The sequence below is a fragment of the Grammomys surdaster genome, unplaced genomic scaffold (assembly GCF_004785775.1).
Source record: "Grammomys surdaster isolate TR1022 unplaced genomic scaffold, NIH_TR_1.0 208, whole genome shotgun sequence".
NCBI lineage: Eukaryota > Metazoa > Chordata > Mammalia > Rodentia > Muridae > Grammomys > Grammomys surdaster.
Window position 1 is genome coordinate 2,282,136 of NW_021604653.1, and position 19,757 is coordinate 2,301,892.

The window sequence follows — 19,757 nt, forward strand, 5'->3', positions numbered from 1 at the left end:
GGTCCTGATGGCACCTGCTGCGCCCTAGTCACCTCCGAATTCCTAACCGCTGTCAACACTACTCCGGAGCCCAGCAGGCGCTCCTTTCCAAGGAACTAGAGGAGGTAGGCTAAAAGGGTGGCAGAAAGGGGTGGGGACAGTAGAGAGACAGTCCCAGCCTCCCCCTCCCTCCACCCCCCACCACAACTCAGCAGCCGTCACGTGGTACCCGAAGTGGGAGGGGTGGGGGCAGAAGAGGCGAGACTTTTTTGGGTGCTCTGGATCGCCAGTAGTTCTTCAAGCCTCAGCAGCCAACTCCTCCGGAGGCGCAGCGCTCCGCCTCAGGGAGCGCGAACCAGAGGAGCCTGGGACCACCTTCTGGAAGCCCCGGGCGCGGGCGATGCGGGCGCCGCGGGCGACACCTGCGGCTCCTCTCGGTGGCAGCCGTCGCCTGGGCGGCAGCAGCGCTAGCCTCGGCAGCCTCGGCAGCTACAGTCGCCGCGGCCGGAACAGCCTCCGCTGCGGTCGCGGTCTCTGATGCTCTTTCCCGCTCCCGGCCCTGCCGATCCGGGAGGATGTGGGTTCTCGGCATCGCAGCAACTTTTTGCGGATTGTTCTGGCTTCCAGGTAAGATGAAGAGGCCAGCTGCCTGGCCAGACACGCTCTTGCCATCTCGCCCTGCTTCCCTGCTCTAAGCCCCAGTGCGCCCAGCTGTGGTTCACGCAGCGCTGGGGCTACCCAGCGGGAGTTTGGAGCTGGAAACTGAGACCAAAGGAGCTAGACTGGGACGCTCTCCAAGTCCCGCGCTGCAGGAGAGCGGAGAACGGCAGATTGGCGCGACTCTAGGCTGCAGCTGCGTGGGGTACAGTCGGAGATGGAGAGCTGGGAGTGGGGAGGGTCCTTGAGTTGGGCGAGACAGGAAAAGGGGCGACAAGCCTCCAACCTAGTCAAGTTATCAAGTGTTTGTGGCCACCCAAGGGAGCGGCGACGCTGACAGGTGAGCGACTCGCCGGACAATCTGCTGCTAGGGGCGGGGGAGCTGCCCTCCCGGGCTGAGTTAGCTAGCTGTGCTTTTCCTTCCTGCGATCGGTAGGGTGCTAGAAAGGGGCATGCGACCCAAAGAGAAGCTCTCAGATCAGAGAAGAGCAACTAGGAAGATATGGTAAGTAACTGCTCCTGATCGCGGACTCTAAGCTATCAGATTTTTTTCCCCCAACAGCCATGTTTTTCAAAGAGGGGGTTAAAAAGGCAAGTCTAAAAGGGCTGCAGTGTAGAGGTCCCTGGGAGGGCGCGCACAGCCAACACACGCTCTCACACTATGTCCTCTCCAACCCTTAGCAGCAGCTGCTCCTGTCACTGATCACAAGAAGGGATCCTGAGCAGGAATACTTAGCATCCAGCGCCTCCTCCCAGGTTGCTGGGTGGTCGCTAGGAAGCATCAGAGCCTCAGCTCATGAATGCTGACGAGATTAAATAAATAAAACCGAAAAGGCGTCAGCCAATGCAATTATGAACGGTGCCAAAATAGTAATTAAGCAATTTATAATCAATTAGCAATTAGGCTCAGACAGGAGCTCAAGCTTGTACCCCACTACTTTGATCTGGGATTTGAACTCAAACCTGTCTCTTTGCGACTTCTTGCGGTAAGCCCTGAGGGGTGTTGCAGAAGCTGGAGTTGTTTGTGTCTAGAGAACTGTAGGGTCTCTGGCAGGGCTTTATCCTCCTAGACCCTGGGAACTGATGCCGCCGCCCCCTGCTGGCTTCAGGCGCCTCCAGCCCTACTGAACATCAGGACGCAGAGACCAGAAGCCCTTGTTGTCCGGGATAGAACACGGTGATACTGGCCAGCCAGGTTGTACTCTATGCATGCCAGATCTTAACCAGTACTTCTGAACCCCACTGCATCTGTCCCACAGGATTGGCGCTGCAAATTCAGTGCTACCAGTGTGAAGAATTCCAGCTGAACAACGATTGCTCGTCCCCTGAGTTCATCGTAAATTGTACCGTGAACGTTCAAGACATGTGTCAGAAAGAAGTGATGGAACAAAGTGCGGGTAAGCTACTCTTCCCCTTCCAACCCCTATCCAGGGCTGGGAAAGAAGGATGTTAAATTACAGGAAAAGACCCTGACTGATGTAACACAGGCACACAAACACACACACACACACATACACACATACACACACACACGTTAGCACAGATTTACTTCTTACAGTTCTGGGAAAATGAAGAGTTAGAAGTTCCTTTAACCTTATTAGAGTTAATTGCCAGGGCTTCTTCCCAAGGGACTCCTGAAAAGAAGTTATTGCAAATCAGTAGCTTTCCTTTATTGTCATTTTTTTTATTTACGCTTTCACCTTCCTGGACTAGAAAACTGATCAGGGTGTTGAAAACAATATATGGATAACTACCCCAGCTTCAGCAGCTCAACAGTAGCCTGTGAGCAATGTCAGACTGAAATATGAAGCTACTTGAAGTTCCCAGAGGTCAGAACTTGAAAAATGTGTTTTGTCATAGCGCCACACCATATTTCTTTGAAGAACGCTATAGGATCTTTATTTAATTTTAGACCTAATGCATCAAATTCCAAGCACAAATTGCCAAGATCTTCCACAGGAAGAAAACCACCACCACCCCGTAGCCCCGCCCCGCACCATAGCAGTTTAGCTACTGGCTAGCTGAGCAAGGACCCTGGATGTTATACAGCTGAAGAAGGGAGTTAGCTGGAACCGACTTCACTCGAGCTAGTAAGTCTTTTGAAAGGTATCCCACCCACACAGGAGTTAAAATTAAAAACTCAGCCCCAAAGTGGAACCAGAGCTTTGAGAAAATAAATGAGCTATGCCTTCAATTCCAAGGTCAAATAGAGACTTGGCTGTTTAAAGGTTGCTGAAAGCAAGGGAAAGAAATACCATCTTGGAATGAATGACACTGGGTGAGCCTTGATCCTTTCTAGTCCAACAAGGTACCCATAAAGCTCCATGGATCATTAGAACAATTGATTCCCCTTAACTCTCTGACAGAACAACAGTGGATAGAAGCTAACACTGAAGACAGAACCATGGAGAAGCAGTTTCTTTATGTTTAGGGAATAAAGTACATTGTTGTTAACCTCTTGGTTTCTTAAGGACCTTATCTGCCAGCTATCTGTAGCACTGAGCTACGATATGAGGGTGTGCATGTGTTATTTTTGCATGTGTATTGTGTGTGTGTGTGTGGTATTCGTGTATGTATGTATGTATGTATGCATGCAAACATTCACATTTGTTGGTACATGAGTATATGTAGGTATATGTTATGTATACATGGTATCCGTGCCACTATAGATGCATGTTTACATGAATGGAGACAAGAGGTTGATATCCGTGTGTCTTCCTTCATGGTATACATTGAGGTAGAGTCTTTTACTTGAACCCAGAGCTCACCAATTCTAACTAGACAACTTGGTGCAAAGATCTCAGGTCTCTGGCTCCAAAAGCTGGGCTTCCAAGCAGGCATCACTTCATCTGCCCTGCTGACATTTTATGTATGCTTGGCATCCAGACTCTAGTCCTCACACTTACACGAAAGCACTTCTCTTGCTGCGCCATCTCTCCAGACCCTTTGTATGTGGCTGTTCTTTGTAGTACATTATTGGCTGAAGTGTATTTTAAAAATGCTATTCTGGGAAGTCTGAGATGTAACTGTTCTCAAGCATAATGTATCCTTCAAAACCTAGCAAGCATTGTTGTAGCATCTGGCATTCCTGTTATTTAAAGCAGCAGGACAACACAAAACTTAATGGTGATGCTGCAACAAAGATGGATGTGTGAAAGGTTTTGATGAGTGATTTTCTTTGCACTATGTTTTAACTGAGCCAAACATCTTCTGCCCTACGAGTATCTGCAGCCCTCTTCCATGAAATTGGAGGCAGACATGATGCAAGGTGCTGGCATGCCTTAAGAACTTCCTCAGAATCCTCAAGAACACTGCTTACCTGGGGGGCTGTGCTTTACAACCAGAGGTGTGATCGAGAAAAAGAGTTACTCAGAAGAATACTTCTGAGAAACACTACTTCGTGTCTATGTATCCATCCAAGATGACAGCCACACACTCCCTTTTCAAAGTGCTGTTTCTCATCTTGTTGCATGCTCTACTCCAAACCATATTGTGGAAAAGACCTTATAACTTCCATATTAGCCACAGAAAGCATCCAGACAAGTCAATCCTCAAGGGAGTCTTTGGTTTAGGTTGCCTGTTTTCTAGAGAGAGATGTCACTAGAAAGGCGTCGATGGCCACAGGCTACAGAACATAAGCCACAGGTCAAAAGGTGAGGAAAAAGTATCACACAGCAATGCCAACCTTTTTTTTTTCCTTTTTTGGAGAGAGAAAGAGAGAAAGAGAGAGAGAGAGAGAGAGAGAGAGAGAGAGAGAGAATGTATGTGTGTGCTATAAAAGTGCATGTGTGTATATACACAACACAGATACATATGCAAAGGTTCACACACTCAAACAGGAGCAGGTGGAGGCGGGGAGGACATCCAGCGCTCACACTCCACCTTTTCCCCTCAAGACATGGTTTCTCACTGATCCTGGCCACAAGCAAGCCCCATAAATCCTCTTGTCTCCATTCCCCATAGTGTTGTGGGGGAAGGGGTGGAAGCATACAGGGCCACACCTAGGTTTTTGTTGTTGTTGTTGTTGTTAACATGGATGGATGCTGGGATCTGAACTCAGGTCTTCATGATTGTTCAGCAAACACTTTTATTCATTCTTCTCCAGTAATTGCAATGAACTGACCACCTAGGCAAAGCTGGTTTTCTTCATTCTGTGTCCATGACCTCTACTTGCAACAACTGCAGCTGCGGGTGCAGTGGTTGCTTGTGACACTGGGCATCTGTACCCACCAGCCACCTAGGAAAACCAGGATCTACTAAAGAGCCATTCTAACTCACATGCCAAATAGCCCAAACTGAGTTTTAGTTTCATCCTTTGTATAAATTTTAAAACTTACATTTATTTATTTGAGGTAGGGTGGTATCCATACTACAGCTTATATGCCTCTGGAGATCAGAGGTCAGAGGTCGCCAGGCGGTGGTGGCACACGCCTTTAATCCCAGCACTTGGGAGGCAGAGGCAGGCAGATTTCTGAGTTCAAGGCCAGCCTGGTCTACAGAGTGAGTTCCAGGACAGCCAGGACTATACAGAGAAACCCTGTCTCAAAAAACCAAAAAGAAAAAAGCAAAAAAAAAACTTTCAAGAACTGGTTCTCCCTCGCACCATTCTCTCTTCCACCATTTTCCCCCTGGGAATGTGGGTCCCAGCCATAACCTTAACCTTTTTATCAATACAAACAAACAAAGGAACAAAAGAGAAGCAATTGATGAATACAAAGGGAAAACCAGTTATGGGGTGTGTCTTAGTTTTTGTTTCTTTGGTTCCTGTTGCTGTAACAAAGTAGTCTACCAAAAGTAACTTCATAGAGAGTTTATTTTTAGCTCACAGTTCAAGGCACAGTCCAGAGGGTCATAGTCACAGCAGCAGGAACTTGAGGGAAGTGGTCCTGTCACATGCACTCAGGAACTAAGTAAAGCCTGCATGTTCTAGTGTCTACTTCCCCTCTCCTTTTCTCCAGTCCAGGAGTACAGTCAGGGAACAGCCCTGCACATGACTAAGGTGAGTCTGCCCACGTCAAGTAACGCAAAGGTAATCCCCCACAGACATGCCCTCTTTGTCCTATTGTCAAGTTGACAACACTAACCATCATGCTGATGAACACTAGCTGTAAATGGATGCAAGGCATTCTGAGTGGGAATTCATTGGAAGTTAGGCAAATGTGGTTACTGTTTCCTTTGATCATGGTGGCTTTGTTTGCTTGTTTGTTTGCTTGCTTGGTTGGTTGTTTGGGGTTTTTACTTTGTTTTGTTTTTCATTTTGTTTTTTTGATTTTTGGCTTTCTTTGGTTTGGTTTCGGTGTTTTGGTTTGCTTTTGATTTGTTTTTCTTCAGCAGAAAGCAATGCCGTGGGACTGATATCTTCAAATTAAATTTCATTTTAAATTTCATGTAATTGTTATAGACTGGTCAGCCAGAGTTTTTAGCCAACAAGGATGGACAGCAACTTTTGCTAAGTGACCACAATATAATAAAATCGTGGCAACAGGAGCTAACGTTCGTTGAATGCACTATCTGGACTGTCCCTCAGCACTAGCCTCGTGGTATCTCATGACGTGTAGTAGCTCTATTCATAATGACTGATTATGACCCTATACTTCAATCAGCTGGTCTATGGTCCCACTCTTTGTCAACTTCATCCTCAAGAAAGAACACACAGTGCCTGTTAGGTGGTCCCATCAGGAATCAAAGCCAAGTTGGTTCATAATGTAGCCTGTGCTGAGATTCTTGTTGCAACAGAGTTGAAAATGTCATAGAGTCTTACCTAAGAGCATATAGGTATTTTCCTGAAGTTCTGTTACATTCTCTTTTCCTTGAGTATGCTTATTCTGTATATCCCTGTTCTGCACCACCATGGGTCTTGTCTAAACTTTCTAAGAGACTCTAGGATGCTTCACACGGAATTACTGATTTAGAGGACCCTTTGTATGTTATAGAGAACCAAAGGAAGATCTTTTAAAAGCTATATGCCTGACCCCAAAACACTCACCCATTGTTACCAGGTGGCCCTCACTTCCCTGGCCAAACACACTTGCTGCAATGCCACCTGCCAGCCTCTGACAGAAGGAAATGCACCACCACACACTCCCAAGGAGATAACACTGGAAAAGTTCTAAAGACTAAGATGACTTTTTTTAACGTCTGTCAAGTTCATCTGGAAGGCTAAGTGGACAGACCAAAAAGCCAAGTAAAAGGGATTTTAATGTTTTCAGTGTGCCTTGAACTGACATTTCTTAGTAAGTATAGAAATACCAGGGATTTATTCAGACTAAGATATCTTAATGAACTAACCTAACCTGACATTAAGCAGCAAATAAAAGACAATCTCCCTCCCTGCCCCATCCCCAAACACCAACAATATGATACGGCCAGGCCTTCAGTTGATCTTTGCTGGTTTAAGTCTGCAAACCAGTTCTTATGAATTTTGAGAAAGGTAAATTTAATTATCATAGAAGTGAACTTAAAATTAATCTTTGCCTATTCTCTAGAGTGGTGCCCCTGTTAGGATCTGAGGTTATTTCCTGATGCTCTTTTTCCCTTGGTCATTTCTGGAATAATAAAGTGTGGGTTCCGGAGAAGAGAAGTTTCCTGTCCTCCTTAATTGATGGTTAAACGTTTGTATGACTAATGCCTCCCCTCCCAACTCTGCTCTTCATGAGTTGGTGTTTCTAAGCAGCGTCCTTGAGAATCACATTTATTTTGCTTATTTATCATTGCATTCCATAAAAATATTTCAAATATTGATTTTCATTTGAGAAGAGAAGCCTGCCCCCAACCTTCCAGTATGAATTTTTAAACCAGGGTATAAAGAATACGAATTTGCATTTGTTTGACAGTGCAATCTTGTAATTAGAGTTTTTCCTCTTGACTAGATACAGTGAAAGGGGCATAATTTAATTTTTATAGACTAGCCAATTTCTGCCCTTACTAAAATATACCTCTGTCAGTGAGCAAACTGTTACAGGTTCTCCTAAACCTTATTTAAAAGTTAAATGCAGTATATTGAGAGAAAGTTCATGGTCTGAATCGGTAACCTGATCGATCTTTCCACCCATCCTTGCAATATGCATTAATCTATTTGTCTGTTTTGCAATACAAGGGTTACTGATTTACATGCCATCTTGCGTCTCCATTATGGCTGGATAAGAAATGGTCGTTTTCCTTTTGGATTAGTTAGTTCCTCATTAAGTTAGACAAGGATGGCTCCAGGCTTTGCCTAGGTTCAGTTCATGTCTTGTTTTCTCATGAGCTAAATAGGGAACAGCAAAAGAGGGATGGGTGGACACCTGCTCCTGGTAAAAAAGAAGGGTAACTGAACGAGAAAACCACTGCTTAATTTTACCATGTTTTAAAAGTGGATTCTTGTTTGTCCTTGTGGGCTTATCAGAAACGAGTCAAACTCTGCTTGTCACTTTTATATCACAGTGTGGTTGTCCATGGATTCTCTTTGTAAAGCAACACACAGGAAAGGACAGGGGAGACAGGGTCCCTCATTGCCCTGGTACTTCAATGCATTGGCTATTCAGTCTAACATTCAAGCTTCCCAGGGAATCTGCATATTTCTACCACCCATCTTACAGTTACTGTGTTTTGGTGCTTGTGTGTGTGTGTGTGTGTGTGTGTGTGTGTGTGTGTGTGTGTGACAGTATTCCTGTGGCGTTCAGAGGCAACTCATAGTAATCAGTTCTGTCTTTTCTCCATGTGCATTCCAGAGTCATCTAATTCAGGCAGTAAAGCTTGGAAGCAAGCATCTCAGCCTGCTGAGCCATCCATCACCTACCCCACATTTTCTGTCTTCCTCCTCTCGTGGCCCCTATGATCTCTCTTTAGACAACCACTGGCAATTGTATTTTCTCACCTGTAAACTCAGTTTGAAACAGTCAGATGGATCACGGAGAATACAAATCAACTCGAGGACAAGAATGTTTAAAATTTGCCCTAGGACCAGGGAGATGGCTCAGTGGGTAAAGGTACTTGCTCCCAAGTCTGACTACCTAAATCCTGGAGCTCATGTAGTGGAAAAAAAGACCTACAAGTTCCTCTGCACATAAACATATAAAATGAGTAAATAAAGTAACTTAGTTAAGTGAAAGCAAAAAGGTTAAAATAAAAAGGACTCCAAGGTTACAGTGATAGCTCAGTTGGTACAGTATGCTGCATCACATGAGCATGGGCATCTGAGTTCAACTCTTAGATCCTATGATTAAAACAAACAAAAGCAGAGAACATCCTGCTAAGAATGGTGTTGAGCTCCTCTAATTCTGCTATATATGTATGTTGGAGATAGTGTTGGAAATTCTGCGGCTCACTGGTCAGTAGACCCTACTTTGCAAGTCCTAGACAAGTGAGAGAACCTCTCTCAAGAAACAAAGTAGACAATGCCTGAAGAAAGACAGTACAGGTTGTTCTCTCCTCTCTCTCTCTCTCTCTCTCTCCCTCTCTCTCTCTCTCATACACACACACACACACACACACACACACACACGCACACACACACACAGCTTGCCCAATCTGCTTTTTAGATCCATCCATCTTGTTAATGCAGTAGGCAGAGCAGGCTTCTGGGGAGGATTGAAGGGAGAATATCACAGCCCTTTTGTCCCTGGGACTCTCCAATAAGCGGAGTATTTGTTTATGTTAAGTTTCCAGCTGAACAGGCAGCCAGGGCTGACCTCCCATCTTAGTAGATGAAAGGCTTGAAGATTGATCCATCTCTCCCCATAACACTAATTCCTCCCACTACGGTTGCATGAAAGCTTCCTTCATTGATGGTTTTCCTAATGAGTTTAAACAGGGAGGCTTCAAAGCTAGGGCTCTTTTCCCAAGTGGAAAAGAGATGAAGTATGAAAACAAAACACACCGCTTTCTTTGAAGTGTGAAAGGGATATTGGTTTCCCTTATGTATTCTCCGCAAAAGCCCAACTCCGCATCCTTCTGGATTGTGGGTCCCTCCTTCCTTCCCTTGCTTCATTCTTTCCTTAGTTCAAAGAACGTTTTTGCTAACTTGAGTTTCAATTACCAAGCAGGCAAAAGTTTTAGTCCTGTATGCAAGAAAAAACACCCCAACTCTTCCAACTCTTGCTTTATGCTTGTCCTAGTTTCATTTACTATGATAAAAGAGCCTGACCACATGCAACTTTGGAGAGAGAGAGTTTACCCAGCTTACAGTTCCAGGTTCTGGTCCATCAAGGCAGGGACTCAGCTGAGCTACTTACACCCACAGCCTCGAACAGAGAACAATACTCCCTGCTTCTGGTCAGCCCTCTTTCTTCACTCCTATACAGTTCCAGGCTTAGGCCAGAAAATGTTGCTATACACATCCAGAATGATTTTTTCTTATTCCTCGGTTGTGACTCTTGTTTTAGATGATTCTATATTGTGACACAGTGACATTTAATATATTAAACATTAAAACATAAAAAAAAATCTTTTTTTATGTATTCACTTTACATCCTGCTCATTGCCTCCCTCCCAGTCACCTCCCCCCAACCCTTCACCCACCCCCTCTCCTTCCACTTTGAGCATGTAGTGCATCCCTGGATATTCCCCTACCCTGGTACTTGAAGTCTCTGGCAAGCTAGACACTTCCTCTCCCACTGAAGCCAGACAAGGCAGCCCAGCTAGAAGAACATATCCCTGTACAAGCCACAGCTTTTGGAATAAACAACACTCCAGTTTTTTGGGACCCACATGAAGACCAGGCTGCCCATCTGTTACATATCTGTAGGGAGGCCTAGGTCCAGCCCATGTATGTTCTTTGGTTGGTGATTCAGACTCTGAGAGCTCCAACGGTCCAGGTTAATTGACTCTGTTGGTCTTCCTGTGGAGATCCTATCCCCTTCGGGACCCCGTAATCCTTCTTCTTATTCTTCCATAAGAGTCATCAAGCTCCATCCACTGTTTGACTATGGGTGTCTGTATCTGTCTGAGTCAGCTTCTGGTGCTCACCTTACAAAAAGGACATCGATGCCATTAACTGGGAGAGCATCACGTTCTGGGCTTTTCATGTTTGAGAAGAAGTGTATACAAGGAGATGAGCTTCCTCCCCTGGAAAAGGTACAAACAGGATACCTGCATTCCTAAGTGAGCCAGTGGGAGAAGGAAACCTGTGCTAACAGTGCTATCATAACTGAATAGGTCTTTGACCATGTGCTGGGGGTCTGGCTCAGCCAGTGCAGCTCTTTAGTGATACATACAAGGCTCTGGGTTCCATCATCAGTACTACATAAACTCAGTGTGATGGTGTGTGTATGTGATTCCAACACTTAGGAGGTAGTTGTAGGGGGATCAGAAGGTCAAGATCATCCTCAGCTACTTAGTGTGCTGTAGGCTAGCCTGGGATACATGAAATTTTGTCTCAAAAATAAATAAATTGAATAAAACGTAACATCAGCCATGTCTGAGGTCTTCCCGGGCTTGACTTAGGCTCCCAGCAAAAGAATGGCCCAAGAATCTTACCTCAGTTTACCTTCCCTGCTGAGAGTACTTAAAGTAAACATTTAATTCCTGGCAGTATTATCCTAATAATCTGCAAGGGTCACAATGATATAATACTGCCACATTGGGAATCTTACACCCAGAGAGGTTCAGTAGGTAACTTACTCAAGACCATACTGCAGTAAGGAATGGAATCCACTCCCTCTTCCCAAGGCTTACTTTGGTAACATTCTCTGGTTTGCTTTCCCTCCTTTTGCTTTTATTTATTTATTTATTTATTTATTTACTTATTTACTTATTTGATTGTGGTCATGTGTGTGTGCACATGTGTGCATGCATTTGCATAGATGCGTGGAGGCCAGAGATGTGTTACTAGGTGTCTTCCTCGCTTACTTTCTATTTGAGACAGAATTTCTCACTGTGCTTGGAGCTTACAGATTCATCTAAGATGGCTGGCTAGTGAGCCCTAGAGACCCTCCCATGTCGCATCCTCAGCCCTAGAATGATAGGTTCCCAGTGCTCCACTTTCCTTACTATGTGGGTGCTGAGACTCGGGACTCAAATGCTTGTGTTTGTGTGACAGGCACTTTACACATTGAGCTATCTCCAGAACCCTTCTTTTGTAATTTTAAGAGTGATTTTTTTTTTCAAAATCTGTGCACTAACTTATAGAGGATAGAGGGCAGCCTATGAGAGTTATTTCTCCCCTTCCACCATCTGGGGTTTGAACTAAAGTCTTCAGACTTAGTGGCAAGTGCCTTTGCCTGCCTCTCTTACCAACACTTTAAGAACAGTTTTATTAGTATATAATTCACATATCATTAGGGGCACTCTTTAAACTTTAGAAATTGGTGAGTTTTAATAAATTGACAAGGCTTCACACTCACTACCAGCCATCCCACTTTCCCTCCCCTCCAGCCCCTGGAAACCATTGATTCATTTCTTGTTATATGTATTTGTCTATTCTGGACATTGTATGTGAGTAGAATTATACAATACGTGACATTTACTGACCAGTAGATTGTGTGTGTGTGTGTGTGTGTGTGTGTGTGTTACATAGGTACTGTTCCTGTTGCTAACTCCTGACCACACATTTTTTATCTTGCTAATGTGTATGAGGAGAGGCATCTAAATGAGGGATCTAGAAAATTCTAGATATCAGAGTATGGTGGATCACAGAGGTGCTGGTAAGCCTTAGAATTGTATTGGCTGATGAAGTAATTACTGAACTAAGGCACAATCCGGCACCATGCCTGTCCAGTAAGTTATGGGAAGAAGAAATTCATGTCCCTCAAACATGTACCTTATGCCAAGCACTGGGCTATCTAGTCATTTAAAAGGTACTTGTCTACTTTCTCTTGAGAAGATATCTAATCCCTTTAGGCCAACAACAATAGTTGTCAGTGACCAAAATGTGTGGCTATTGATTTTGAAGCCCTTGTAAGGGATACCCTAAAGTCATATGACATCACCCTTAAGCCCTCCAGACAGAACCCTCCAGAGTCAGGAGAACATTAATTTGTTAGGTCCACCACATCCACTGAACAGATGACTTAGCTATGACCTCAAGAGGGTGCTCTTTGGGTTGACTGGAGCATCTTGATACATCTCTTTCATCCCTTGAGAAGGCCGGAGGGAAGAGCACATGGAAATTGAATCCTGAGAAAAGATTTTAGCCAAGGAAATTGGATAAATGGGTCATTTCCAGTGAATACCTGCTCAAGTGTTGCCTTTCTCCCCCAAGCCAAATTTGATTATAGCTTTTGAAAGTCAGCCTACTTGCCCCTGAATATGGAAGATGAAACCTTCTTCTTTCCTGCCCTGTAGTTTTCATTGTAGAGACATGATTTTGTTTCTGAGAAATTGCTTGTAGATGAGGATACAGCAACTGCCTTTGCTAACCCCCAGAAGGCCACATATATAATAGGAGTCCCTATCAAATCTGGGGTGGGCACTGGAGATACACCTTAACTTGTTTAGCATGCATAAAACTCTGGATTCAGTCTCCCCCACCACATGAACCTACAGGGCATGCTGGTCCAATCTTGTAATCCCAGTTTCCAGGTAGTGGACCCTAGAGGTTCAGAAGTTCAAGGTCATCCTTGACTATACTGCAAGATCAAGGCCAGCCTGGGCTACACAAGACCTTTCCTAAAGCAAAGGAGCAGCAACAAAAATTTGGGATGAGTTAGCCTGAGGACAAGCCAAAGAAATCTGACATGTGTCATTAATTCCTTCTAGATGAGATAAACTTGGGGCTATGGCGACACAGTAATTCATAAGCTATTTTCTTCAGCCAGAGCTTCAGGGCATGCATGTTCTCTCATTAATAAATTGCTTCCAACCCTCTGGTTGCCGCCAACACTACAAAACCAAGGAGGACATGGGCTGAATTTAGTGCTGAAGATAAGGTGAAGCCATTGAAAGTTTGTAATAAATTGCCTTCTTTAAAGAAAAAAAAAGAGAGAGGATGCGTTAGAATCAAGCGATGATGGCGCAAGCCATTGATTTCAAAAGGTTTATGACTTCGGCAGCCCTGAGCCTGATCCCCATGCGGAAGTGATAAAGAGGTGTATTATTTTAAGGAAGTTGTGGTGCTTGGTCCAATGCGTTTCATTTCTCACTGGACATGGACAATAGCTTTTTATGTTTTTCTATTTCTTCGACTTGTTCTTGACTGGAGACAGTGCCAGGGGCGGGTGGCGCCGGGCGAAGCTCTCAGCCGGCTATGGTGGAACCACGTTGCACGTGTGATGAATATGAATGCACGTAGAGGTCCAGGACGCCCTCCGTGGTGGCTCCTTCAAAGGGCATTAGTGGGAGCAGGTGTGTGAGGCTGGACAATGGCTTTTATGCACTTTTGTTGCTTATGTAAGGCAGAAGCACTTGGGTCTTAGGCAACAATGAAAACTATTCAGAAGTAGCAAGAAGACTAATTTTGCACTAAGTAAAGATACCCAAACTAAATGCGATGGTATTTCGGCTATAAAGAAAGCAGGGGATTCTCTGGGCCTTGGTATTTCCAGAGGAGAAGGCCATTAGTGGGCAGAGCTACAGCCTAACAGATGAATTTTCTAAGTTTCTCTGAAAGGCATTCAGCTTGTCACTTGTTATTGGAAGAGAAAGACAGAGAAAGAGTCGGCAGCAATGCTTTAGTGCAAGAGATACCAGAGAAACCCCCAACACTGAAGTCTGTGCACAGTAGCCTCCCAGGGGTTCAGTTCAACTGCTCCCTGTCAGAAACGTTTCTAGTAATGGGTATTGGTGATGGTGATGTCAAGTGCAGGACAGAAGGACATTCTGATAATTGCATTGTCCATTATTCACAAGCCTAGTGCCTCATCCTTTTAGAATTTTATAGAATATTTTCCTAATAAAATAGGAAGATAGTTGATTCATGATTCTCTCTACACAGGTGCCAAAAAGAGTCTATACCATTCTTCTCTTTTTCTCTGTCCATTCTTTCTTTCTATCCTCATTCTCTTCTTTCCTCCCCACTCTCTCCTTTGTCCATCTCTTCTCCTGTCCTCATCCCTCCTCTTGTTCCTGCACACTCACTATTTTCTATGTTCTCTCTCTCCCCTGCACCGTTCCCTTCCTCCTTCTATGTCTCTCTCCTTCCCTACTTACCACCCCTACCACACACACACGCACACACACACACACACACACACACACACACACACACACAGAGAGAGAGAGAGAGAGAGAGAGAGAGAGAGAGAGAGAGAGAGAGATTTGACATCAAATAAACACTCACAGAATTGAGTTTATCGAAGCAAACCACTTGCATGCTAAGATGTCAGATAGACCAGCAATGAAAGATTTTTTTAGCATAAGAATTCAGTCTAAAGACACATTGAATACTTCCATTTACTTTTTGGTTACATTCGAAATAGCTGATTCATGCCTGCTGGTAACAGTTGTTTTTAAAGACATCCCTCTGAAATGTTGCCCAACCCCCATGTCCTCTAATGTGCCATCCTGCTTTCATGGCTGGCTTGATTTGGCTTAACAAGCATGCTCTCAAGAAACACACATACAGCGTGCAGTTAACTTGGTAGTCAAGGTAGCCAGAAGACCAGGCCACCACCATTTAATCATGTCCTCTGGAACATTGTAACACTGAGGACACCAGCTGTGTTCATGGACTCCCTAGAGGAGAAAGAAAATGTCACATAGGCTTATAACTCCCTCCAAACCTTCACCTTCACCAGCACCCAGTGATCCCATACAGGAGACGCAAATTCAAAAGGCCATAGACAACTGCTAAGAAAACACAAGCCTTTCAGACATGCTACTAATAAATAGACTTATAAACCACTGAATTTGGGTAAATTTCAATACAGAAAAAGAAAAAAAAACATGGTTATTGCACTACTGTCTGTTTTACCCTTATGTTTGTGTGTGTGTGTATGTGTGTGTGTGTCCATAGGCATAGATCAGGAGGCTAGAGGTTAAAGTTGGGTGTCTTCCTCAATCACTCCTCATCTCAGTTTTAGACAGATTCTCTTACTGAACCTAAAACTTGCTCATTTAGTTAGTCTGGCTGGCTAGCAAGCTCTCTGCTTCCCCAATATTGGGATTATAGGTGCCTACTGCTGTGCCTGTTTTTGTTGTTATTGCTTGTTTGTTAACATGGGCTTAGAGGGATTCAACTTGGATTCTCATCCCAGGCAAGCAAACTCTTATACTATTTCACCAACCTCTAATATTCTTCTTAGTTGCTAAATTCTTGTACTTTCTATCTTTAATATAATCATCCTATCTATTGGCAAATCTAAGTCCAGTTTCACCCAAGCGCCAGGCAGCATGAACTCCATTAGCACCTCAGCATCAAAGGCATTTAAGTCTGTCCCCTTCACTAGTCTGCTCCTATGAACAGGCAACCAGCTACTACTGCTGCCAAAGGGCCTCTGTTCTTCTACCCTGAACATTGCTTGCTCTATCACTTAAGGATGCTTTAGGCAATAAGAGTGACTTAAGTGGGAAAAACACTTAGTAATCATCTAAGGAGACAGTTCACTAGTGGGTAGTCTTAGGACGTTCCCCCAGGCTCATGACTCCTTCTAAAGACTCAGGATTTCTGTGCTTTCCTGATTACTTCCTAGTCAAGCTGGAAAGTGTTTGTCTTCAGGCTGTTGCAGCTTCAGCATAACGCCACCTTAAATTCTAGTTGAAGGGATGCAATCACACCAAGGTAACATTTGTTATCAACTTTACCTTTTGTTTCACTTTTAAAAATTATTCTTATTTATGTGTGTATGTATGTATGTATGTGTGTGTGTGTGTGAATGAATATCGTGTGTCAGGTGCTCATGCAGGCCAGAACAGGACTTTGGTTTTCCTAGAATTGAAGGCAGGGGTGATTATGAGTCGCCCAGTGTGGGTAATGGGAGCCAAATTTGGGTGTTCTGCAAATGCCAAAGTTTCTTAACTATTAAGCCATCTCTCTAGCCCTGCCCCTTTTTTCTCTTTGAGGCAGCATCTAATTCAGCTTCAGGCTGTCCCCAAACTTGTGTAACTATAGATAACCTTGAACTTCTAGTCTTCTTGACTCTATTACCAAAAGTTGGGATTCCAGGCATGTTCAACCATGCAGTGTGGTGTTGGGCATCAAACTCAGGGTTACATACATGCTAGACAAGCACTTTATAAGAGGAACCACATTCCCAGCCTATCTATGGCTTTAAATAAGAAAATATTCCCAACTCTTCCCTTTCGTGACCATTAAAGGTCAACTGTAAGGGTCAACTTTCTGTCTACTGCCTTTGTCTTTTGAAAAGTTCACACACAAGAGCAAAAACATTAGAGCACAGTTTTCCAGGGTTGCCTGGGAAGAAGACCCAAATGGTTTCTTTGCTTGAAGCAAAATCACTGTTTTGCTTAAGTAGAATATTGAAACGCAGTCAGGAAAACTTCATCTTGGTCATCTTCACACTCAGGAAAGAAAACAATAGTTATCCTCACGTGTGACATTTATCACAAGATTGACAGGACATTCCAGAGACTGGATTCATAGAACTCTGAATAAAAGCCTAACTAGCTGGTGGTTCAGCAGTTAAAGCACCTGCTGTATCAAAATCAGGGTTCAGATTAGAGTTTGGATCCTGAGAAGCAACAAAAAATATGAGTGGGTGATTGTAGACTTCCAGCTGCAAAAGATGGAGACAGGAGATTGTTCCCCACAGCAAGTTGACATGTAAGACCCACCTTACTGAAGAGCTATGGGTTTGGCTGAAGACTTGTCTCCATGAATAAGGGGGAAGAGTGGTAGGGATGAATCCTGACATCAAACTTGGGTCTCCACATGCACAGGCACACACATACACACACACATAAACATACAAGCACATCCACATCCATACACATTTAACACCCTACATGAAAAAAATATGCTCATGAATGCCTCACATACATACTAAAAACTGAACAAGAAAAAGGAAGTCAGGTTGAAGTTCCACGATGAGTTTATTTTCTGCCGAGAAAATTCTCAGTTCGTAGTGTCAGATAAGATGACTTGTTGGAAGTACTTCGATGTTTTTGGTTAGTTCCACAGGGAGCCATTATCCCAAGGACTTTCTTCTTAAATTTTAGTGAACTCAGATGTAAGAAACTGCTTAGGAACTTTGAGCCTCCTGGAACTCTTTTCACTGTTTGAAAACAGCAATCAGAAGGGCATCAGAAAGCAAGTTATACACCACTGAGAGATGCTGTCATAATAAATTACATGGGGCTGGGGAGATGACTCAGTGGATAAAGCGCTTGACTTGCAAGTGTAAGGACCCAAGTTCAAATCCTCAGAATCCCTGTAAAGAATTCCATAGCACAAGCCTGTAATCTCAGTGTTCTGATTGGGAGGTGGAGGCAAGGGGCTATCCAGAAAGCTCATAGGCCTGTTGGCCTGGCATCCACAGCAATGAACAACAAAAGACTCTGTCCCCAAAGGCTAGAAGGTAAAGACTGATACCAAACCTGTTCTCTAACCTCTACATGTGGTTTATTTCACACAGTCTATGTGCACATATATATATGTGGGTACACACACACACATGGGCATGCATGCACAATTTTTTAAATTACAAAAGTATCTATTTCCTTGACTCTCCCCTGACAAGCTGGAGAACAAGGTACTAGACACAAATTCCTGCACAGGAACTGCCCCTAGACTCACCCCTGTGTGCTCAGAAAGTTCCTATGGCACAAAGAAATTCAAATAAAATGAAAAACTGAACAAAACTAATAAATGGCCTCACACATCATGGGCTTGCTGCTTGTTGTCATCAGGACCACAATGGGAACAGCACTAAAAATTAAACTCAACTGAAAATCCTTTAAAGAAGGTAATATAGGACAGAAGAGATGGCACAGCTGGTAAAGCAAGAAGACACCAGCTCAAATCTTCAGAACCTACATCCCAAAGCTAGACATGGTGACACGCAGTCCCAACACCAGGGAGGCAGAAACAGGAAGATTGCCAGAACTCTCTGACTAGGCAGTGTAGCCAAGTCAATGAGAAACTGTCTCAAAGAAGATAAAGGTCACTCTTGAGATGACAGCCAACATTGTCCTTTACCCTCTATAAATATGCACATCTACGTGCATGAGTGCTTACACACACACACACACACACACACACATACAGAATGCACACGAACATGAACACAGCACACAAGTACACACACACATTAAATTTCATAAAAAACATAATCCAACCCTTCTATAAAATGAACTAACACATCCCAGTTACATTGGCTCTCATCTGTTTTCTTGTAGCTGTTTAAACACTGATTCTTTATTGGCTTTTACAACCTCTTCATATTACCCTAGTTCCACCTGGCTAGGCAGAGGTGGTCCAATACAATCACGATGAAGAAGAGGGCAGAGTTCCCTTTCTTCAAATAGCTTGTTAGCATTCTCATTTGCTTCCCTCAACATCTGCAGCTCAGACGGAAGGAATTTATTTGGCCTCTCAGTTATTCACAACCAGGGTGAAATAGAAGTGCTTAAGAGCTAGTATACAGAACTGTCCAGGAACAAACTCATTTCCAGGCCTTTTCTCTTTATTCAGGATAACCAGAGCCCTTTGTTAAAATAAGGAGGCTCAAGTGAGGACAGGCCTTTTGTTCCAGAGTTGCTCCCATTATGATGCAGAGGATGTCAGAAATCCTTACGTGGTGTTCTTTAAAAAGAAAAAAATAATACATGCTTGGGAATGGATCGAAGATCTTTGTTCTCGCTATTGCTTCCAAGGCGCAGCGAAAACACATATAGTTCATTCCAATTACCCGTCTGCATGCATTTTTCTTGAAGGAGCTGTTCCTGGTCCTGCATAGAATATTTATTGTGATATAATCATAACTATGGTGCTGTAAGTGTTGGTCATTTTTCAAGTAGAGAAAGATTAGTCTCACTTTCAGACGGGCGGTCACAGGAGTGGCAGTTCACCACAGAAGTTGGACTTTAAATTAAATTGCAAAGACAGTGAAAAGACATGGGCTACCCAAGGACTCTGCTAAGACATTTCCTATTCCATTGATGCTCCAGCCGAGAGAACAAAGGCAAAAAGCAGCCTCTGTGAAACGAGAAATGCATGGTGGTGCCTACATGGAGAAGGCATAGGGTTTTATTCTGCCTCTCCTTTAATCTCTCTCTCTCTCTCTCTCTCTCTCTCTCTCTCTCTCTCT

General features: G+C 43.9%; 1 protein-coding gene across 2 annotated transcripts in view; it reads left to right on the top strand.

The window, feature by feature from the left end:
• The first annotated feature begins 252 nt into the window (after positions 1 to 252).
• Lypd1 (LY6/PLAUR domain containing 1) overlaps positions 253 to 19,757 on the top strand; it is a 40,997-nt gene continuing 21,492 nt past the window's right edge. The window contains exons 1-3 of one of the 2 annotated variants that reach the window (XM_028771502.1): positions 380 to 449; positions 577 to 606; positions 1,896 to 2,033. In XM_028771502.1, coding sequence (XP_028627335.1) covers positions 380 to 449; positions 577 to 606; positions 1,896 to 2,033 — 238 coding nt within the window. Of the gene's footprint in view, positions 607 to 1,895; positions 2,034 to 19,757 lie in introns of both variants that reach the window. The other variant, XM_028771503.1, reaches the window with a different exon arrangement.